This window comes from Episyrphus balteatus, chromosome 3 (genome assembly GCF_945859705.1).
Source record: "Episyrphus balteatus chromosome 3, idEpiBalt1.1, whole genome shotgun sequence".
NCBI classification, from domain to species: Eukaryota; Metazoa; Arthropoda; class Insecta; order Diptera; family Syrphidae; genus Episyrphus; species Episyrphus balteatus.
Window position 1 is genome coordinate 28730018 of NC_079136.1, and position 23285 is coordinate 28753302.

Below are 23285 nucleotides of genomic sequence, written 5' to 3' on the forward strand. Positions count from 1 at the left end.
AAGATTTATTTTTTTTTTCACTGAAACTGTTTTATTTTTTATTTTATTTTGGCAAACGAAATTTTCACAATAAATACAATATAAAATACAATACATTTTTTTTCATTTTATTTCATTTGATGCTGCTGCTGTTGTTGGTGTTTTTTAGATTACCAATCGCATGTTTCACCTTCTAGATTTTTCTTCATCATTAGAGATTACATCTACAACACAAGAAGAAACAACATTTTAACCCAAACACTTTGAGCGATATATACAACATACCTTTTTTTGTTTCCATATTGTTTATAATTTGATATTGTTTATAATTATACTAATATTATAATAACAACGACACGAGACACGACGCGACGCGACTATACACTTCAACGAAACATAACAAAATGACGCTTTTGCTCTTGTTGGCTATGTCTGTTTCACTTTTTTTTCCATTTCTCACTTTCCACCACGATTCTCGTTCGACTTTGTGTTCATACACAAAAAGTTGCAAGTGTGTGAGTGCAACCCCGCGTTTCTCGGTCGGAGGTCGGACTGTCTTTTCTGGACTCCGTTTTCTTGCTTGAAGGGTCAAAGCGCGCTTCTGTCACTTTGACTTTGAACAGCTGATTGCAACATAAAATCTGCTGTCAAATAAAAAAAACACAGTCACTCACAAAATTATTGGGCCAAGTCTTTATCTTGATTTAATTGTGGAAAAATGAAAAAGGATATTAATGTGTTCAAAAAATGCATAGAAATTTGTTTATTCTTTAATCCTATATTTATAAAAACAAAACCAATCAAAATATATCGTTTTTAACAATAAAACATCATTAAATTTTTTTTGTTTTTAATACGTAAATTGTTTTGATTTAAAATATCTCGATGTCGTTTTTTTGTGCAAAATCTATATAGAGAAATTAAAAAACACACATAGTTTTACAATAATTAATTTTTTTTTATTCACATTTGGCGCAATAATAATGTGGGTGACTGTAACTATGTCTGTTAAATGTCAGAAAGCGAGCAAAAGTTCAGTCTGGTTGAACTTTTGCTCGCTTTAGGGGGGTTCACATTGACCAACTTACCGGACAGACCAGCCGCCATTCGGTCTGATCTGATGTTGTTTTGATAATGTGAACACCCATCCGACAGCCTGTCCGGTTTGCCGGATGGTTTTCAAAAAATTTTGATTTTTTGGTGGTCGGACGGACATGTTAGTCGATTAAACGACATGTCTGTCCGGCAGACAGTGATAATCCATTTCTCTAATTTTAGAGCAGAATAGGGTAAAGATACATTAAAAATAAGCTGAAAAATGGGTTTTGATAAAAATTATCTGATGAGTGTGAACGAAAAATATAAAACGGCCATCAGGCCAAATGACAATCGGTCTGTCCGGTAAGTTGGTTAATGTGAACCCCCCTTTTCTTACGTTTCCTTACGTTTGTCAAAAAAAGCGTACGTAAGAAAAGCGTCGTTGTGTGAGGATACACAGATTTCCTATAGTTGAACTTTTCGCAGTTGTCAAAATCGACGGCAAAGCGTGATTGTGTTTCAGCTTTAAAAGCTGAAACACATACACGCTTCAGGGCGTCGCTTCGTTGCGTTACGTTGAGAAATCCTCAAAGCGCGCTTCTGTCACTTTGACTTTGAACAGCTGATTGCAACATAAAATCTGCTGTCAAATAAAAAAAACACACTCACTCACAAAATTATTGGGCCAAGTCTTTATCTTGATTTAATTGTGGAAAAATGAAAAAGGATATTAATGTGTTTAAAAAATGCATAGAAATTTGTTTATTCTTTAATCCTATATTTATAAAAACAAAACCAATCAAAATATATTGTTTTTAACAATAAAACTCAGTCTAAAACATCATTAAATTTTTTTTGTTTTTAATACGTAAATTGTTTTGATTTAAAATATCTCGATGTCGTTTTTTTGTGCAAAATCTATATAGAGAAATTAAAAAACACACATAGTTTTGCAATAATTTTTTTTTTTTATTCACATTTGGCGCAATAATAATGTTGGTGACTGTAACTATGTCTGTTAAATGTCAGGAAGCGAGCAAAAGTTCAGTCTGGTTGAACTTTTGCTCGCTTTCTTACGTTTCCTTACGTTTGTCAAAAAAAGCGTACGTAAGAAAAGCGTCATTGTGTGAGGATACACAGATTTCCTATAGTTGAACTTTTCGCAGTTGTCAAAATCGACGGCAAAGCGTGATTGTGTTTCAGCTTTAACAGTGCCGGTTTAAACACTACCGGCGCCCCTGGGGAAGATTGCAAGTGGCGCCTCTAAAAAAAATCATTTTAAAACAATTTTTTAAAATCACGAAAAAAAAAGCAATAGCAGACCTATAAGGTGTGTTTTTTATTACCACCGGTCTTAACTGGACAAAAAAAACGCAGTCGGGGCTAACCAATTGGGTGCGTTCACGTACGCACAGATACCCTATCCAAGATACCTAATGTCGTTTTCTTTCACTCCAATGAGAGCACCCTTTTAGTACTTATTTTTGCACTTTTGAAGGTTTTGTGTTCTTTGACGCCACAAAAGTGTAAAAAAAAATTACTCCGAAGTAATTTTAGTACTACGGAGTACCCTGGATTTACTCCACATTTTTAGTCAGATTTACACCGATTTGCACACACACTTATGAATTTGAAGTTTGACATTTTAAAATTTTGTTTGAAAACAGAAAAATGCGAAAAGTGTTTCTTTAAAATTCTTTTGTTATTAACAAAAAAACAACCATTATGAATATATTTCCTATTATATTATATTCTGCCATATATATTTCTTCCATTATTTTCGTTAATTCTTCACTTTTTGACTTTTTCCAAAATGACATTGAAAACCGAATAAAAGAGTTTTTCAGCCAGTGTTCTTCATCAATAAAAAAAAATCCTGTGCCAGATAAAAAAAATCCCATTTTTTTCTGCGATGATGGGATATTTTTATTTTACAATTATCAAACTAAGGGTGTGTGTCAATTAGGCTGAACAAAACCGATCAGAAGTATAATGAAAAATATACCAAAAGTAAAACTAAGTCCGCTACTACACGAAGACGCAAAGTGCGAGACGCACACAAGAGCAAGGGAGAAAGAAAGTTCCAAAAAAAGGGAAGGAAGATTTTTTAACGTGAGTCTCCGGTAAAAAGTTTTGTGACTCTTTTTGACGTTTCTCTTTGATCTTGTTCTTTTTTTCTGCTTTATTTTATTTCGTCGGTTGCGGAGTCTGCTTCGTCGGTGGTCCGTTCTTTTATTGAACAATGTTAACTATTGTTGTTATGTCAAAAAAATCGTTGTATTTGTTTTTGTTACATTTTGTTACAAAATGTTAACTTTGATTTAGGAACGACTAAATGTTACATTTTGTTGATCTGTCAAAAGAAAAATTTTTGAGATTAATTTTATGAATGAATAAACAAGAAAAAATTAATTTGGTACTGAAATAATTCTTTTTAATTGAATTCTAAGCAAATTGAAACAAAAATATACATTCAATAATTTCAAATATGGAAACAAACAAGAAATTCTCTTCTCACATCATCCCCTCTCTTCCCCATTTAGTTGTGTTTGACAGATTAACATTGAAACTCAAGTCCAGAAGCTGAGTTGGAAAAAGTAACAAAATGTAACTATTTGACACTTCAACACTGGATTTAGGAACGATGTTGTGACGTCACGATGTTACACTTTGTAACTTTTTTCTCATTTAGGAACGATAAAAGTTAACTATTGTTAACAATAGTTAACATCGTCGAATAAAAGAACGCATCACGGTTGTGTATTATTTGCGTTTATAGTAACGTTTTTAATTTATTCAAAAGTTTTCGTTGCACATAGACCCCACTGGAGTTGTTTTTTTTTTTGTATATTTTGGTGTTTTTTTTTTGAATTAAAATACATAGTCTGCTTCAACACTGGATTTAGGAACGATGTTGTGACGTCACGATGTTACACTTTGTAACTTTTTTCTCATTTAGGAACGATGAAAGTTAACTATTGTTAACAATAGTTAACATCGTCGAATAAAAGAACGCATCACGGTTGTGTATTATTTGCGTTTATAGTAACGTTTTTAATTTATTCAAAAGTTTTCGTTGCACATAGACCCCACTGGAGTTGTTTTTTTTTTTTGTATATTTTGGTGTTTTTTTTTTTGAATTAAAATACATAGTCTGCTTCTACACGAAGACGTAGACACAAGATGCATATAAAGAGCAAAGGAGAAATCGATCTTTCTCACTCCCTTGTTCTTATGTGCATCTGGTGCGTCTACGTCTTCCTGTAGAAGTTGTCATACGAAAACAAGAACAAAATAAAACCAAAGAAAATAGCTGTCAAATTTGCGTCTTCAAAAAATACTACGCGCGACGCACCGGAACGAAAATCAAAAGGAAATTCGAAGATAATTTCTACGCCTTGCGTCTTCGTGTAGAAGCAGACTTATCAACGAACGCTTGTTATGCTTCATTATGTTATTAATACCTATTATTATTTTTTTTTTTTTTCAATTCATAAAAATTTGTCCCTATGCCTGTTATCACTATTTTTTTCAAGGAAATTATCCATTTTTGCCTTGTCACACACAATTACAAAAAAAAATTACTCTAATTCACTGGTCAACAAGGTTTTTGCCACAACAACCAAAATATACTTTTCTAGTAGTTTTTGATGTGCTGAACTCGAATCTGAAGTTAGAAAATTGTTATTGGCCTCCGTTTTTTAAATATTACCGTTAGAAAATGTCAAAAAACGTCATTTTGGCTGCTTTCCAGGTTATGTTTTTATGTGGGGTAATACATTATGAATAAATTTGTAACGGTGGCTATAAGAACTGATATTATTGTTTCAAAAAATGTTTAAATCTTTCCGATATCTCTTTTACTGCCCGAGATATTTAAAATTTAAATAGCGGTCTTTGAATCAGAAACAACACTGGCCAACCAAATTAAACTTTTTTTGCCACAAGAACCAAAATATACTTTTCTGAAGGTTTTTGGGTTGCTGAGCTCGAATCCGCAGTCAGAAAAATTTTATTAGCCTTTATTCTTGAAATATTACCGTTATAAAATGCAAAATAAAGGTTTTTTTATAACGGTTATATTTCAAGAACGGAGGCTAATAGAATTTTTGTAATTGTGGATTCGAGCTCAGCAACCTGAAAACCTTCAGAAAAGTATATTTTGGTTCTTGTGGCAAAAATTCTGTGACCAGTGACTTAATCTTTGAATTAAGTTTAGTTTCTCTTTGGCTTATTAACTGAAACTTAAGATATCTCGAGCAATAAAAGAGACATCGGGAAAATTTAAACAGTTTTTGAAAGTAGAATATCAGTTCTTATAATTACCGTTACAAATTTGTTTATAATAAATTAGCCCACATAAAAACAGAACCTCGAAAACAGCCAAAATGACGTTTTTTAGCATTTTATAACGGTAATATTTCAAAAACGGAGGCCAATCAAATTTTTCTGAATTTAGATTCGGATTCAGCACCCCAAAAAATACTAGAAAAGTATATTTTGGTTCTTGTGGCAAAAAAAAAGTCAAATTTTGTTGACCAGTGTCACTCCAGAAAAAGGAGTACAAATTTAGAGTACTCCTTAATAGAGTGAAAGAAAACGACATAAGTATGCGATACGTTCATCAAATATCCCATAAGGTACACGAGAATCCAGAAATTTTTAGGATACCTTTGGATTTTTTTGCTTGTCAGCACATGTTTACGATCAGCTGAGATTTTATTACAACAACACAAAGGTATCCGGATACCCTTGGATCGGTACGTGAACGCACCCACTGAACGCAAATACAATTCAATTCGATTCAATTCAATTGAAACGTTGAATCGTTCTGTCAGTTATCAGCTGATAAAAATTGAGGTTAAGTTGATTTACTTCAAACAATTTTCATAACAAATTTCGCTAATCTTGAATAGACGAACCTAAAAAAATGTTAACAAATAGATTTTTAAGAAATTTTAAACATTTAAGAATATGTAATTCAATATTAAAAACATCTAGTGAACTTCCTGCGATTCTTAAGTACGAAAACACAAAGAATCAGACTCATATTGTTGTTTATCCAGCAGTCAAATTAATCAACACCAGTACAGTGTTTAGTAAAAAAGTTAAAAAGCAATCATCAAAATATGAGGTATGATTGAAATTTCTCTAAAGGTTTATTAGCTCAACTAATGTTTCTCCTAGGATTCAGATAGTGATGATGATGACGATGACCCTCACCTTCAAGACGAACGAGATTCCAAGGTTGTTAAAGTCAAGGTTAATTCATTGCGAGCCGATTTGCTATTAAAAGCTGGACTACAAATAGCTAGAAAGTAAGTTATTTACTTTGTTTTCAGGATTATAAAAATATTGATATAAGTTCTGTAATGGAAAAGTGTAAACTTATCAGTAACAATATAACTATAATGATTACGCAAGTTTACCTAACTCATTAAAATTCTAATTGGAACTTGTTAAAAATTAAATTTTAATATTTATTTTTGCAGCAAAATTGAAGTTATTTTCTATGAAAGTAAAATACGTGTCAACGGACAAAAAATACCAAAGAAAAGTGTTCAGGTAAGAAACTATACAAATTTTGTATGAAACACTCTTTCAAAGACCTTTTTTCAACATATTTTTGGATTACAGTACGTATAACCATTCTTATTTTAGCTCTTTTCCATTGGAAGTGGTAGTCTACTAATAGTAGATGTTTTGGTTAATCTAGTACTATCATCTACTCATGATTTTCTTCCCGAGTAGATACGATTTGTATTGGATTCGTTGAAAGTGCGTTCCATTGAAAATTGCTAGTAAACTCCTAGTAGTACTCCCAACAAATAATATCCCTTCTTAAAAGCTTTACAGGAGTTATATTACCACCTGTAAAGCTTTATAGAAGCAAATTTGTTAGTCGGGCTCTGCCACCTCCTAAAGGAACAGGACCTTTATTGATAAAGTCATATAAGATATAATGGCTGTGTTCCTTTGGGCTCAGCAAAGTACTTTCTGAATTTATTCAAAGGCATTTTTTCTAAAGAAGAAATGGAGTTGAATACAACCAGAGGTACTTAGCAGTAGATACTTTAGGCCAAAGGAACACAGCTAATATATTGAGTTGGAGTTGAACCCTAAAGAGTTTTACAATAATTTTTTATTATTGTGATATGTATTATTATTTTTGTTACTGGATAATAGTCAAAAGTAAATTAGGCTCTGATTTATTATTAGGTATATGAATTGTTACCTACAAAATATGTCCTTAGCAGCGTTATCACTTTCAGAAAAAAAGTCTAGGTACATGTGAAGAAAAAATGGAAGTAGATTGTGAAAAATCGAAGTAGATTTCAAAAGATCTTTGTTTTTTATAAAAATATATGTATAAAAATAATTTAATTAAAGGAGAATGCCCAAAAAAAAACCAGCATGGATACGAATAAGACCTATATGGGTTGAAAGGGCATCAATAATAGTAACAAATATGAAATTTTTTTTTCAAAAAACCATCCCCTGAGCTTTTGATAACGATTCTTATTTTCATTCTTTTTTTTCAATGACCCTAAAGTCTGCAAAAATAAATCCAAATCCAAGATAACAATCATTTCATGTTATCACCCACGACCACATAACTTCAGTTAGAGTTGGGCACTCTATGTGATGAGTTATTTGACCAAATGATCACTTAATTAAAGATGTTTTAGAAAGTAATCACTTGTTTTATGTCGTTTTCTATTGACTTTTGAGATTTTTGTGTAAAATTCTCAGATTTTCCACTGCAAATAGAATATGAAATCTAGTTTTGTAATTGTGTGCGAAATCTGTGCGTATAAAAAAAATAAAACAACAACAAATGTTCAGACAAATGTCAAACAGAGGAGTGTGTGTGAAAGTGCGTGTGTTTGTATGCGTGAATCTTGATAAAAATCCAGAATCAGATTCTTGAATCTCAGATTCATTTTTTTTTTCTTCATTTTTTTGAATCTCAGGACGCAAATAGATCATGAAATCTGAGATTTGTCCACTATTTCCCCTCTTCCCCCCCCCCCCCTTTTTCAGCTGTCAAATTCACAAATCTCATTCTGAGATTCGTCAATAGAAAACGACATTAGATAACCTATTGCATATTTATATTCGGGTGGCTTGCCGAGCACACTTTTATCTACAAATATGTTGGGCTAGTGCCCAAAAAATGATCCAAAAAAACTCCTGGTACAAGCAAATGCAAAAACACCAGCATTCAGTTGGCCTCAGAAACGGAACAATACAAAACCGGGAGGCTTGCCGCCGATTTCAGAGGTCAACCCGGCGAACCCCACAGGCGGATCACTAGTGTGAAGCAGTAACGTGGGAAGGTTATGATCCCCTCCACATCGAGAGAGAAAAAAGGAAGAAGAAGAAATTTACTTGGAAGTGGCCCCAGAAATTATTATTTCAATATAGAATAAGTACAACAACCACAACTTTCAAGCAATTTTTAATTATTTTTTTTTTACTTTTTTCCAAAAGTTGAATTCAAATTGTAATATTTTTCGATATAACTTCAACTTTGGAAAGTTTTGCACTTTTTTTAAAACTGCAATACGGGGACAAGTTTTTAAAATAATAAACCAGTGCCATACCATACAAATTTTTTTTCTGCATGCTGCTCTGAATAAAAGTAAAAAATTGAGTTTTTAAAAAATTTGGAACTGTTAATTAATTTGCAACAAAAAGGCGTATGAAATAACAAATATTTTGATCAATTAATTAGTTCTTACTATTAGTCAATGTTTTAGTGAAAGAGTAATAAAGAACAAAAATCAATTGGGGACGGAGGAAGCAAAACACTGTTGCAAAATTTCACAAAAACTGCATTTAATCGAAAACCGTCAGGATTTGGGATGAACAAGTTACCAAATTCTGAGAGCCCTTGAGATGGCCTATAAGCATATTGCATTTGATCCATTACTTTCGGGACACCCTGTATAAGTGACACCAGAAAAAAATCTATGAATGTAGCGTTTTCAAGATCAAAAAAATCTCTGAAAAGAACATTTTGGTTACTAATAACCAAAACTTTAATAAAAAAATGATATTTAAATTTGTTTTACTTGTATTGATTTTTTTTTGTGTTAGGTGGTATTTATTTACTTTTTTCTTGTAATATTTTTAAAATAACTTGATTTTACGAGACTGTAGAAATATTTTAAAATTTTTGATATGAAACGATTTTGTTTTTATTTATTAACACTGACGACAAGAAGATGAACAATTTGTTGAATTATTGAGTGCAAATGTTTATTTAATTTTGATAAGGATGTGTTAGCATCTAGGGCAAAGTTGTAATACACATTATTAGCACGTTGTCCATGTGCACTGTGGCGTATAAGTGCTGTTTTTTGTATTGTTTTTTGTTTTTTTTTTTTTTAAGTTATAAAGTTATATTAAGGAAAAGTGTGAACTTTGTTTTTGTAATATTTCATGCCGGCGTAAATTGTATGAATTTTCCGGAGTAAGTTGTAACAAGTTTAAATTTGATCGGCAAGTGTTTTATGTGTTTTGCAAATGTTTCGTAGGGTTGTGATTCCGTGAAAAAACGTGCTCCTTTTTTGCACTTTTCGTGTTATTTAGATTTTGGTATAGTTGAACCCCCAATTTATTTTTTTTGTTGTTATTTTCTAAAATTAATTGTTTGCAAAAAGACCAAAAATATCCGAGATTTTTTCACGAAATAAAAAATGAGGATATCTTCAATTAATTGTTGTTTGCATCCAATGTCGCTGGGTAGCAATTGTAGGATTGAATGTTTGCCGGTTTTTCCATTGAACATATAATTCTATTCATCCAGCGATATGTCCGTAAGATATATCTCATTTAATCTTAACATTAATGCCCAAAAATATCTTTGGCGCCGGGTACAAAGGTGTTAAGTCAGAAAATGTAGTTTTGAGGAAAATGAAATTGAAGTTTCAATTTTTGTTTGTAAATCTGAATATTATTATTTTTAAAAAGTAATGATGCAGAAACATCATTTATAAGATCTATTTGAATATCCATATGCTGTTGACCAGAAAATGACCGTTTAAAAAAAAATTGTGTTGACTTAACACTTTAGAGCCATTTAGTCTTCAAAAATAAACTTGGTCCAAAGGTGTTAAGTCAAGAAAAATCTTTGTTTACATTGATAACAAGGTTTAATTTATAAAAGAAAGTTGGAAATATTAATGTTATTAATTACCAAATGTGAAAATTCTTTTTGAAATAATATAATACAGTAGAAAAATCGCTTTTCGTTTTTCTTCCCTTGACTTAACGCTTTAGGATCAATTTTTTTATTTAAAAATTAAAAATGAATGCAAAAACAAAGGAATTAAGTCAACTTACGCCCTTAGTATCATACAATTTAAAAAAAATTTTACTTAAACCCTTCGTACCGAATCATTTCTAACAGAAGGAGATACGCTAGAGCTATGGCGATAGGACCAAACGAAAGAGAGAAAAAAAACTGACTGAAGTCCAATAAAAATCCGAAAATCGATTTTTTTGACTTAACCCCTTTGTAAACGGCATCAAAGATATATATTTTTATTTTTTACTTATAAATGTCGTCTAAAATTTTCGAAAAATTCAACTTTCCACAAACAGATTATAAACTTTATCACTGTCTGATCTGAATAAAATATTTCATGGATAAACTTACAAATAATCCTCAAATCCTGATATCATTTCATGTCTTTTACTTTACGATGTGTTTTTAAGCTTTAAATATCAAACTCGCAAGAAAATAATCATAAATATCTTCTATATCTTTAACAGCTCAACGTTGGTGATGAAATCGATGTTATAAAAGGCTTTAGCACCGTAAACCCATCCCATTTGGTAATATCTCGAGTTATTATAGCATCGGCAAAAGAAAAAGAGGAAACCATAAGTGTACATTTGCGGAGATACAAAACGATGCTCATTGAAAACTATACCGGAACAAATGCATATAAATCCTCAGAATCCTCAGGGAGTACGTGAGTTTGCTTGCCAAGAACAATAACATTTCATTCAAAATAATAATAGCAAATAAAAATTCTTAAAACAATCAAATATGTGTTTATTTTCTATTTATCCTTTATTTATTGAAAACCTATATCTGCCTACCCCCTTAGTAAATACTGAATTTTAATTCATCTTATGGACGAGTTTTGTAGAATTTTATCTAGAGCAGTAGGTTTTAATTGATATTTCCTACTATTTGCATCTAGGTTCGTATACTGATGAACTGAAGATATCGATGAAATACAAAATAGTTGCAATAATCCACGTAGCTATATGAAGTGATGGAACATTCTTCTTCTTCTTTCTGCAACGATAGAGTTTTCGAAGTCCTTGGAAGAATAAAAAAACAATTTTTTTACCTTTACACTTCATAAATGGCAGGATATTTCCATGAACACATGACTGGAATAATAATAATAACGAAGAGGATGATAAAAAAAAAAATATATGAATAAAAAATGCAATCGATTTTGAAAATGCAGACAACGATAGACACACCGGTAACGATGACAACGACGACATCGTCGTCGTCAATATATGATTTTTTTGGCTAAAACTTCTTCGCTTGCACCTATAACAGTGAGAAAAAGGGGACGATTTGCATAGCAATGATGATATTATATCGACGAAAGTCACGATTTTGATGATGACTTTATGAAGGAGAACGCAAATGTGAAGCATTTTTATAATAACGATGGCTTTACTTCAGGTCGTAACTCGTAATGTTGAAGTTTAAGTAACATGTAGAAAAGTTTAACGCAACGAGTATACCTATGTGTATTGTTTAAAATGAGAGGAAACTAAAACATCTTTAGGTTTAAAACATTGCAACTTTTAATACATGTTGAAACTTTGGATACAATATAGCACTTAAATGGTTCTAAAGGAGTTTTAAATATAGCTCATTGGGTTCATAGTTTTATGTTTTACTTACTCACTAAAAACATGTAGGAAAACTTGATGTCAAGTCTTTTTACGAGTATAAGTATCTATTAATTGTAATTATTTGTATAGTTTTAAGGGATTTTAGTAGTAAGGCCGTATATGGATTTTTTTTTTACTGCCGCGGAAGTATGAATAGAGGGCCTGAATCTTCTAATAGAAGCGTTTGTTTCAAAATTCCTTAATAATAGTGCCTCTCATTTTTTTTTATTTTGAACTTTCATTTAAAGTCATTTATAACTTTGAACGGAAAAGAATCTATTTTTTATGCATTTTTATTAATTAAAATGTCATTTCTTAAAAAAAGATCATTTTACATTCAAAGTTCGATATCTCAGCATCGAAGTTTTCGTATCGAACTTAAAAAAAAAAGAAAATATAAGAAAATATAAAATAAACAAGTTATCCGATCCATGTAGTAATTAATGTGAAAACATTTTTTCGATAAAAAAAACCGAACAAGTTTCGAAAAAACAACACTTCGGTATTGAATAGCATTGAGCGGAACACGTACAAAGTTTGAAAAATGTTCATCATAAGATCTCAAGACTAGGAAGTTCGAGCTTTAAATCGCCTTTTTAAAAATCCAGTATGACCATTTTTAAGGGAAAAACATCAAAAATTTTGCTGACCCCATTACTGGCATGAATTAAAAAATAGTTTCCTAGTATCTATTTTATTTCTGCTTTTGGCAGTATTTTTCTGCATTAGCGGAAAAATACATCATCTTAAAGTCAATAATTTAAAAAAATAAAAAATGGAAAAATTAATATTGTACTTTACACAAAATTCAAGCTTTAGTACTTAATAGAAATCTAATGATAATATAATCGATTTTCTCCTTATCTATACCATTTTCTTTCGTCCATACATCATTTTTAAAAAATTTTATGTTATCAGTTTGTCACCCTTTTTCATTACAAAAAGTCAAAATTGAGAAAGAATTAAAATTCATTGTGGCTTGTGGGCCAAGACAACGTCATTCAGTTTAGTTAAGCAATAGGCTGGTTTCGAGATGTTCATAACTGATCCTCAAAATTCTAATTTCTACACAAAAATACGTTCAATGCGGAGTTGGGGTCAGAATCTCGAAAATCAAACTCTCGTTCACCCAAAGTCCCGGAAATCCAAAATCCCGAAAACCTAAAATAACGAAATCCTAAAATCACGAAAACTTGAAACCCTAAAATCCCCCATTCAAAATTCCGAGAAATTATTTTACTTTAAATAATTTCATCTTATACAACTTCTCGGAATTTCGACTTCGAAATTTTGAGTTTTCGAGTTTTTGGATTCTCGGTATTCTGGGTTTTCGAGATTCTGAAAGTTTCTCGATTATGGATTCCGGTATTTAAGATTTTAAAAATTTTGGGTTTTCGAAATTCGGTTTATAAGATTCTGACCCGAACTCTTGATCAAAAATAAATCAGGGATCAAAAAATTACTCAAAGTCGATGATCCTGGACAGAGAAAAATTTATCAGAATTGTACAAAGTTTCCAAGAACTTTATTCTTTTTAATAAAAGAGTTGAGAATACCTAATTATGTTGTTTAATCGGTGTCTCAGTTGTAGTCAACTAAAAAAATAAAACAAACAAAGTGAATTTGGATGCTTAAAGCTGTATGAATTTTGTTTGTTGAAGTGCGAAGAAAAGCTTTCGCAATGGTTCAGTTCAAATCTTATTTCTTAATTAAAATAAAATGTTTGTTGATGTACGAACACTACTCATATGTACATATCTATGCAAAACAGATAGCAATCAAAGTTTTCGTTTTAGTTTGCCATAGAACAGATAGTCAATATTCGTCTACTACAACGTCTAAAACTTCTGCAATCGTCATTAATATCATTTAATTGACATAGTTCGTACAATTCTTTCTTTCTCCCAATCTGATATTGATCTCAATTTTTTTTTTATTTCAAACTGTCCGAATGCCACTCAAGTGACTCAAAATTGAAAAACCATGAACAGATGTCCAGCCAAAGCTTATAAATGACAAAAACTCCGCTATTGACAGCAAAAAACACAGAGAGAAAACATTTCTGAGAGTCAATTTTAGAAATATCTGAAGGAACAAAAAAAAATAAAAAAAAAGTATAAAACTAAGGAAAAAACAATTTCCTGTTCACAAATCGAAGATGAAAAAACAAAAGATATACTAGAAAAGTTTGTAGAAACAAAAAAAAAAACATATTTTTTTCTTGCCACATGAAGGACCCCCAAACACCTATCTACCGAGTTCGAACTTAAAAACCCCCTTTTTTGGTTTTATAAGGGCAAGTTATGGGATCCTTAAAAAAATAGTGACTTAAAATATAACTTTTCTTTTTTTTCGTAATTCTTTGTTGGTAAAATAAAATTATTTAAAGTTAAAATAGATTAGTAGCTTTTTAAGAATTTAGGGCAAACCTTGAGAGTTAAAGAATTCTGTCAGTCTTTTTTTTATATAGTGTCTCAGAATACACTTTCTAGTCCCAAGTTCTTAGAACCACAACCTTCAACCTAGTCATGTGATTTAATTAAGTAGAGATAGAGAAATTGTTTCCTTTGTTAGGAAATATTGAATTGTCCAACGGAAGTGCATGATAGGACTTAACGAGGTTCTTCGGCATTCCGCCACTAAAGTCCACAGCTCGGAATACTACATTTATCCCATGATACGTGCATATACCGCTATTATAGTGATGCTCTGCTATATTCCTGCTACTCTAGAGCTGTTATACCAACAACAATCAGTATCACCTTCAACCAGGAAGGTTCCACATCGACTTGGAGATATACTATATTCTGATGGAAATCTATTGGTTGGGTTTATCTTCTTGCAATGGGATGTCAATGACGGTGATTGTGGAATGTGCAAGGATATTCAGTCAAGTGGGAATATCCTTCTTCGATTTGTCAACGATGGAGAGTAGGTAGACTAGAGAATGTATCTACATTTAACCTGATTTCTCATTGTTTCCCGTCATCGCTTCTATAAGGATATACTTCCCTTGTGCCTGCTAATGTGCCTGTGCCTTGCATTGGCAAAGTCGCACAATGATTGGGAAGTATTTTTTTATGAGCTCTTTCTTCTTTTTTTCGATTTCTTATTCATTATCAGGTCATTTTGTTATCCGATGTCTGCAATTGGATGGAAGAAAAATTTTATTTTCTCTCATTGAAGTGACTAAAAAAATTGTTTGAAAAAGGAATGGTTTTATTTAAAAGAAAATCGTTAATTAAGATTGCGATTTTATTTAATTAATTTCTTTCTTTTTTTTTTCAAATTTTCAATCATTGAGAAGCTATCCTTATTGCAGTTTTGAATTAGTAAGCACTCAGACGTGCGATACTAAAAGGATGTACCTACATTATAGTGAAAATGGATTAAGTTATTAGAATTTTTTTTTCTTCGAAGGAGACGGAGACAGCCTCAAAGTGAAATTTAAAAAACCTCAAGGTATTCAGCCCTATCGAAGTATCCGTTCGGAAAAATTTTTTTTTTTAACGATTTGTTCGAATTCGGAGAATTTTCTATCGAGGTATCCGTTCCGATTGACGTAGTTATCGGAGAATCTTCCGATGAAACATATGGCGCCTATCAACGCATTGCGATGAAGTGTTTTCAGCAAATACTTTTTGACAGTTGTGCGTTAAATTTCATCGGAAATTCTCCGACACAAAAAGGTTACGGAATACTTTTCGAAAAGTGAAATTTCACAGAAAAAAATATAAATATATGTAGGTATGTAAATATAATTTTCATTTTTTAGTGCAGATTAATAAAAAACAGCGACAAAGCCTCAGCAAGAGAGGTTGGTTAAAATTAAGAAGACTTTTGAGCAACTCAAGGATTTTTACTTATTGAATAAAAATTACGCTGACACAATGCGTCAAATGAATGCGGTTGTATACTTTATTTTTTTTTGTTCAGAAGTGGATACTTTGAAAGAAATGTAAGTTCCGTTCGGAAAGGACTATCGTTTCGGATTTTTCTGCGAACGGATACCTCGATAGGGGTGATTATTATTTTGCAGGTTGGGTTGTAGGAACTAGTGATGTCGCCGAATATGGCGAATATGGCCGAATAGTTCCTTAAACTTCCGCAACATTCGGCGGAATACCAAAAACTATATATGGTATAAAAGAGAATTAATTTGCGGTCCAGATGCAATGGTCATAACACGTCAAAAGTCATGTAGGAGTGACTTTTGACGTGTGAAAGTTTGTAAGTTTGTCCAGCCAGGCGACTATTGACTTCATAAATTTGGCCACGACATCTTCTAAATGAATCCAGCATAGTGCAAGTTGCAAGTTGCAAGTATCCAACTATGATATCATTTGGGCGCCAGGTCACAGTGGTATTGAAGAAAATGGCCATGGAAGAATAAGCCCTTCATTACTCACTTGAAGATAATTTAAAATGCAAATTGTTTTATGTCTTCTTAAAAGAACCAGATTTTTTCAAGATTTTTGGTATACAGCTTGGTGTTGGGGTGGTTTACAATTTGTAAAAAGTCCTGAAGTTTCCTCTGTCCGCTAGTCCCATTATAAAGGGCCAAAGGTTACAACATTTTTTGTTTTAAAAATGGTAGGTTATTATGTTCTAAAAAATTGTAGTTGAGGTTATTTTACAAAAAATTGTCACCGTTTTGAAATTATATCATTTCAAACTCGCACATGTTTTTCTTGATGTTTTTAAATTTGTTATTTTTATCATATTACATGGGATAGTTTGAAATGTTGTAATGTCTTAACGGTAAATGATACAAAAAAAAAATTCACGACTGGGTCGCACGTACTTGCTCTTGTAGTTCACAGTATCTTTATCTTAAATATCTATAGGAAATTTAAGATTTTGTTTAGTGTCGAGAAAAAAAAAATCGAAAGTTTAAAAATTAAATTCAAATTTTTTTTTTTCAAAAATGTTTTTAAAAACCTTTTTTTTTTATATTTTATACTTCAAAATGATGTCTGTAAATTTTTAACAAAATTGACTTAAGCTGTGATGAAATTTATGAACTTAAAAAATATGTCAATTTTTGAAAAACGGCAACGCCATATTTCCGTTCGCCGCATTTTTTGAGAAAAACTAAAAACGTATGATCAAAAACCAATATACTAAAAACGTAGTTTTGTTAGAATCAACAAGTCTATTACGTATACCAAATTTGATCAAAATCGTTAGAGCCGTTTTCGAGAAAGTTGCAATACCTCGAAAACGTTATATGGGAGATATCCGTTAAAAAGGCGATATTAAAAAAATAAAAAAACGGGTCTAGGGAATAGCGTAAAAAGCATCTGTACCAAGTTTCAAGCAAATCCATCCATCCGTTTAGGCCCTAGCTCGATGTACAGATGGACGCACAGACGCACAGACGCACACACGCACAGACCGACGGACGGCATGACGAAAACCACTTTTTTGATATTCTCCATCATCGTAATGTTGGTTTTGATTAAAACCTCAATTTTTTTTTTCTACTCGAAACCAATACTTGCCCTATAGAGCAAGTAAAAAACTTTATATAACAATTTTTTTGTAAAATAAGCTCAGCTACAATTGTGTAGAACATAATTTTTGTCTAAAACCTACTATTTTAAAAATAAAAAATGTTGAAACCTTTGACCCCTTATAATGGGACTAGCGGATAGAGGAAACTTCAGGATTGCAAACCACCTTAACACCAAGCTGTATACCAAAAATCTGCCTGTTACAATTTTTTTCAAATCGAATGTCGAGTAGGTACCTACTTTGACAAACTGTGACATAGCCACAATTGTAAAAACCTTAACACATACAGGACACTTGCAAATAGGAAAGAATATGTCTAAAATAAACAACCTAAAATCAAACAGTTGGCCACTTCTTTTCGGTACCCTGCTCATTCAAGAGGGATCACTAGGTAAACGCTTCAAAAAAAAAAAAATTATTAATTAATAAGGTTTATGTCAGTTCCGTAGCTTAAAAATTGTGTAAGCAGGTGTAGCTTGTTGAAGCTTGCAAGTTGCAAATATACTTTGTATAAATAAATGATTCAGAAAATTGCAAGCGAATAAATCACATACGCAATTTTACAATTATCAGACGGAATGCATCATCAAAAACTCTTCATAATTTCAAAATAAAATAAACACTCATTGCTCACAATTTCTAATTACTAAAGAAAAAAAATTACTTTAGTTTTACCTTTCATAATTATTGTTTTTTTGATTTCAAGATCAAAGACACAATTTATAATTGATTGCAATGTTATCTTTTGACTTTGCGTCTTCGGACAAACCTCTTCAAAATGTCATGTTAAAACATTAATTGCAGTTGCATTTTCTTCAAATATTTACATAAGATATCATTTAATTGGCACAAATTGAAGTATAAATACTTGCATTGAGCTAAATTTTAAAGTTAGGTTCCACAATGAAGGCATCAAGTAAGTTTCACCTACTTATAAAAAATCAGAGGTGATATTTTGTAAACTAACCTGTATTTCTTTATTTTAAAGTTTTGGCAATATTCTTTGTCGCCATTATCGGCATTGCTCTTGGTTCGAACAATCTTCGGGATGGTCGTCCTGGATGTGCGACCGATATAGAAATGAGACAGGTTTATTATAGAAATTTCTGGGATGCCAATGCTTACTGGAAGTGCATAAACAAAGGAGTTCCTGCTTCACCTATGCGTTGTGAAGAAGGTGGATATCAAGGAAATCTTAGGAAGTGCGTCGACTGGGAGGATTGGGAATGGGAGGATCCTGTTGCACCACCATCAAGTGCTTATTAAAAACCGTATGGCTAATGAATAAAAACATAATGTGACAAACGAAAATGGACATCTCTTTTATTACTATCTTCAAAACAATATTTTATTAAATTTAACTTTATTAACTAGTTTTATTTACGTTGCTCAACAAAAACATTTGCATTAAATTAAATACAGAACAAAAAATGAGTTTTTTTCTAACCTGACTACGGCAAATGAGAATTATCTGTTTTACCGGTATTATGAAGTAAGTATGTTTGTTCATCTGTGACATAAAAACTCTAAAGCTTCTTGTCGCAATTTGACAAAAGAGGTATCGTTGGAAACGTCTTGCTTGTCCGCTGGTTAATGAAAGTAAGAAGTTGTACAAAATCAAATATTGCGCCCTCTAGAGGCAAAATTTATAGACAATTTAAAATTTGTTTTAATGTACAGAGATAAGTTTGTAAATATGTACTTCATAACGAAATTTCAACTTTAATACATCAAAATCACGCTCTAAAAAGTAAGAAACAAGAAAATATTCTCATCTAAATTTATTTATGATGTTCACTAAATAGCCGTTGGTTATATGCCACCTTATGTGACCAAAACAAATATTTCCTCTTTACAATGGCTGCATATTTCTAGGATTTGGTATTGTTATTTAAAAGGTAACTTATCGGCCATTCCAAAGTAACGGAGAAGACATGTTGACCTTGTTTCCAGTTTATCTCGCTAAAGAAGCAATATTTTTTCTTGAAACTTGGTAGGCCTTAAGGGCTCATGATAAAGTTGATGTTCTAGATTGTAGAAGTTTCACAAATAAATAATTAAACGTAGCCAAATTATTCACAGATATAGCGGTAACGGAGAAGACGCGTACAATACTTCTCCGGGGTGCCTATTGTTTCGCCTTTTTTACTTCGATTTCTGTTATTTCGTTTTTGACACAATTTTTTTTTATTAGTTCGCCATCCTTTATTTGGGTTTTCGTTTACTTCGTATTTCGATCATTTCGCCCAACTAAAACTTCGCCTTGTGTCTTCTTGATTTTTATTTATTTCGCATTTTCATTACAAGTCCAATGAGTTGTTTCGTCAAGGTTCATTTCGCTTTTAGTTTGTTTTGGCATCTGGTTATTCCGTCTTCAGTTTTGTGGATTGTTTTGGGTTTTGCAGACTTTTGGATTAAGATTAAGCAAATCCTTATAATATAAGAGATCTGTTACCTTAAATTGTAACGAATTCGTTGTTTTTTTTTTTCTTTTTTTGGGCATTTTTAAAGTAAGCAGGCACTCAAAATGACGCGAATTATTCGCCACCATTTGTTTCGCCATTTTTTGTGGATGTTAATAGCCTAAGGGCGTTAAAATTCGCGCGAATTTTAACGCCCTTAGGCTATTAACATCCACAAAAAAAATTGGCGAAACAAATAGTGGCGAAATAATTAAAGTCCAAGTGAACTAAAGGCGACTTAATTCCAAAACGAAATAATGAAAAAACGAAGTAATCAATAACAAAATAAACCAAAAACGAAGTCATAAGAAAACAGAGTATAAGTTTGTCGAAATAAGGAAAAACGAAATAAATAAAAAACTAATCGACAAAAATACGAAACAATAAAATAACGAATCGACTTAGACGAAACAACCAAAAACCGAAATAAGAAAAGCGAAACAAACCATACCCCTTCTCCGTTACCGTCTTTGTCTGTTAATAATTTAGCTATTTTGAATTAATTTTCTAGAAATTTCTAGAACTTTAACTTTATCATGAGTCCTTAAGAACCACCAAATTCCAAGAAAAAATATTGCTCCTTCAACGAGATAAACTTGATAATAAGTCTAATAATGTGATAAAAATGCAAATGGAATGGCCGTTATGTTAACCTCAACTCAGACATTTTAATACATGAATACATTTTATTTTATAATACGAGTATATTTTAAGGGGCTTCTTACCTTTTTAAAGTCTAGCATAATAAATTCTTTATAACATTATGAAGACTTTTAATTTCATAGATACTCATCTTTTATGAAGTCTGTTCTAGTCAGACTTTTTGCATGAAGTCCATATATAACATGAAGACTTTTTATTAAAACATTAAGACATTAGGATGAAATCCATTGGAAAAGGAGGTGAATATGATAAAAATGATAAGAAAAATAAATTACAGGCGAGCCGAGTTCGGGAAGTTGGTAAAAACTTACCTTTTAATTTAATTGATTTAAAATATTCACTTTTTCACCATAAATTTTGACTTAATAAAAAAAACACCTTAATTTTCAATTGCAAATTCACATTTCAAAATATCAGCTTTATCAGAAAATCGGTGTCCATTTTGTTTGTTGAAATCTCTAATTTCTGATGGTGTAAAAAATATACATTATCTACTACTATGTTAAATTTTCTCAGAACATGCAAAAGCTGAAAAAAGCTTGAGTTCGAAAATTTTTACTTGCGATATAGGTACTATAGGGCAAGTTTAGGATTCGTAAAAAAAATCGAACTCGAGATAACAATTTTACATGACATTACGATGATGGAGAATGCCAAAAAAGTGGGTCCGGCAATTCTGTCTGTCTGTCTGTCTGTCTCTATCTGGAGCTGCAGACTAAACGAGTGAAGTGATTTTCTTCAAACTTGGTGGTTAGCAGTTTTTGGTGATTCCCTAGAGGGGAAATTGAAATTTTTTTTTTATGACCAAAACTAACGGTACCTACCTGCCATATAACGGAAATAGAAAAGTTAATTCTTTTCAAAAACGGCTCTAACGATTTTGATTAAAATTTTTGTGTGTAGTACTACACATAATAGCCAACTTTTTAAATAAAAAAAATATTTTTTGTAAGGTTATTAACGGTACCTGTCATAGAACGGTTTTTTTCGTTTCTGAATATCTCGTACAACATTAACCCGATTTAAATGAAAATGTTTATACAAAAGTGTGTAAGTAAAGATAATATTAAAATTTTAGAAAATTTTCAAAAAACGCATTTTTGGTTTTTTTAAAAATATTTCAAAATTTTTTTTTGAAAAATCAATTTTTTGAAAACGAATCAATAAAAAAATTTGAAATTTAGTTTTTATGTGTAAATTAATTATTTCTTCAAAATGGCATACCAACTTTTTTTTTGAAAAATGTTAAAAAATTTTTATATATAAAAAATTATTTTTTTAAAAAACGGCTCCTACAATTTTCGAAATTTTTTTTCTAAAAATACCTTTTTATACAAGAAATAAAATGGCATATTTGTTTTTTTTTTAAGATAATTTAAAACGGAGTTTAATTAATTATAAAAACAGATTTAATTTTTTTATACTACTTATGAAATTTCTTCAAAATATCAAATTTTAAATTTCTTGAATAAAAAGCTTTAACATTATAGTTACTTTAAGCATAAGAGCAAGTACGTGCGACCCCAGTCGTGCAATTTATTTAAAATCATTTTGTACAATTTTGAGCTATATTAATTAAAATTTGCATTTTAATAACAGTGGCGTACGTTGAGTCGCCGGGGCCCCTTTGATATAAAAAAAAGTGCGTATACGCCATACATTTTTTTTGTATGGCTTATTTATTTTTAAGTTTATTTTAATGTTTTAATATGTTCGTAATGCACTTAAAATTTCTATAAAATTTTTTTTAGCTTAGAATTGATAGTTTCTTGGGGCCTCTGTTCTTAAGTAATATGTAGGTACACATTTGATTTTCCATCATCAAACATAGTTTATTTTTTTTGGGCCCTCAAAATTAAGTGCTTAGGGGCCCCTAAAATATAATATAATTTTTTTGGAGCCAAGAAATAATAGGTATTGGTGCCTCTGTTCTGAAGTAATATTCGGAATGCCACCAATAACGTAATGTTTTTATTTTGGGCCCTGATGTATTTATGTTGGGGCCCCTGAATTGATATTTAATTTTCCATTTTTTTTTGTTTTGAACCACTGAAGTAATAGCTTTTGAGGATCCTCAAATAATATTTGTCATGCCATCAGAAAATTTGATGAATATTTTTGGGCTCCTTAGTAATAGTTTTTGGGGCCCCCAAATTAATATTTGATTGCCTCTCAACTAAGGGGGTTCCTGAAAAATTATTTTTTGGGCCCTTCATATAATATTTTTGGAGCCCTGAAGTCATATTTTTTGGGGCTCCTAAAGTAATATTTAGTAATCCATCAACAAATGTAATTTAATTTAAAAGACAATTTTTTTTAATTTAATTTTTCTTGGCGCTTTGAAGTAAAGGCTTTTGGGGCCCCTGGCCTGAAATTGTTTTTTGCTGTTTTGAGGCCCCTAATGTATTATTTGTGGTTGAAAAGATTTTTCAAGTTATATTTTTTGGGGCCCTAAGATAAAATTATAATTTTTCTTTTAAAAAAGCAGTTTATGTTTTTGGGGCCCCTGGGGTAACCTTTTTATTAAATCAATATATATTGTTTTCCATTTGATTGTTTTGAACCACTGAAGTAATAGCTTTTGAGGATAAATAATATTTGTCATACCATCAGAAGATTTGATAAATATTTTTGGGGCCCCAAAATTAATATTTGATTGCCTCTCAACTAAGGGGGTTCCTGAAAAAT

At 31.2% G+C, this 23285-nt stretch overlaps 2 protein-coding genes and 2 long non-coding RNA genes across 4 annotated transcripts; 2 read left to right on the forward strand and 2 right to left on the reverse strand.

Moving 5' to 3' along the window:
• Positions 1–29: 29 nt before the first annotated feature.
• LOC129915779 (uncharacterized) lies at positions 30–735 on the reverse strand. Its single transcript, XR_008772369.1, has 2 exons — positions 265–735; positions 30–203 (listed from the first exon to the last, which is right to left on the reverse strand). It is a non-coding gene; the product is annotated as an uncharacterized LOC129915779 (long non-coding RNA).
• Positions 736–5858: 5123 nt separating this feature from the next.
• Positions 5859–11079, forward strand: LOC129916369 (mitochondrial transcription rescue factor 1). Its single transcript, XM_055996255.1, has 4 exons — positions 5859–6151; positions 6205–6335; positions 6510–6582; positions 10801–11079. The coding sequence occupies exons 1-4, from the start codon at positions 5948–5950 to the stop codon at positions 11005–11007; spliced, it is 615 nt and encodes a 204-aa protein (XP_055852230.1). The 5' UTR covers positions 5859–5947; the 3' UTR covers positions 11008–11079.
• Positions 6019–6553, reverse strand: LOC129916370 (uncharacterized). The gene is made up of 2 exons (XR_008772447.1): positions 6447–6553; positions 6019–6384 (listed from the first exon to the last, which is right to left on the reverse strand). It is a non-coding gene; the product is annotated as an uncharacterized LOC129916370 (long non-coding RNA).
• Positions 11080–18257: 7178 nt separating the features above from the next.
• Positions 18258–18783, forward strand: LOC129915451 (uncharacterized). Its single transcript, XM_055994994.1, has 2 exons — positions 18258–18388; positions 18461–18783. Exons 1-2 carry the CDS (start codon positions 18376–18378, stop codon positions 18736–18738), a joined length of 291 nt encoding a protein of 96 aa, XP_055850969.1. The 5' UTR covers positions 18258–18375; the 3' UTR covers positions 18739–18783.
• The last annotated feature ends 4502 nt before the right edge of the window (positions 18784–23285 follow it).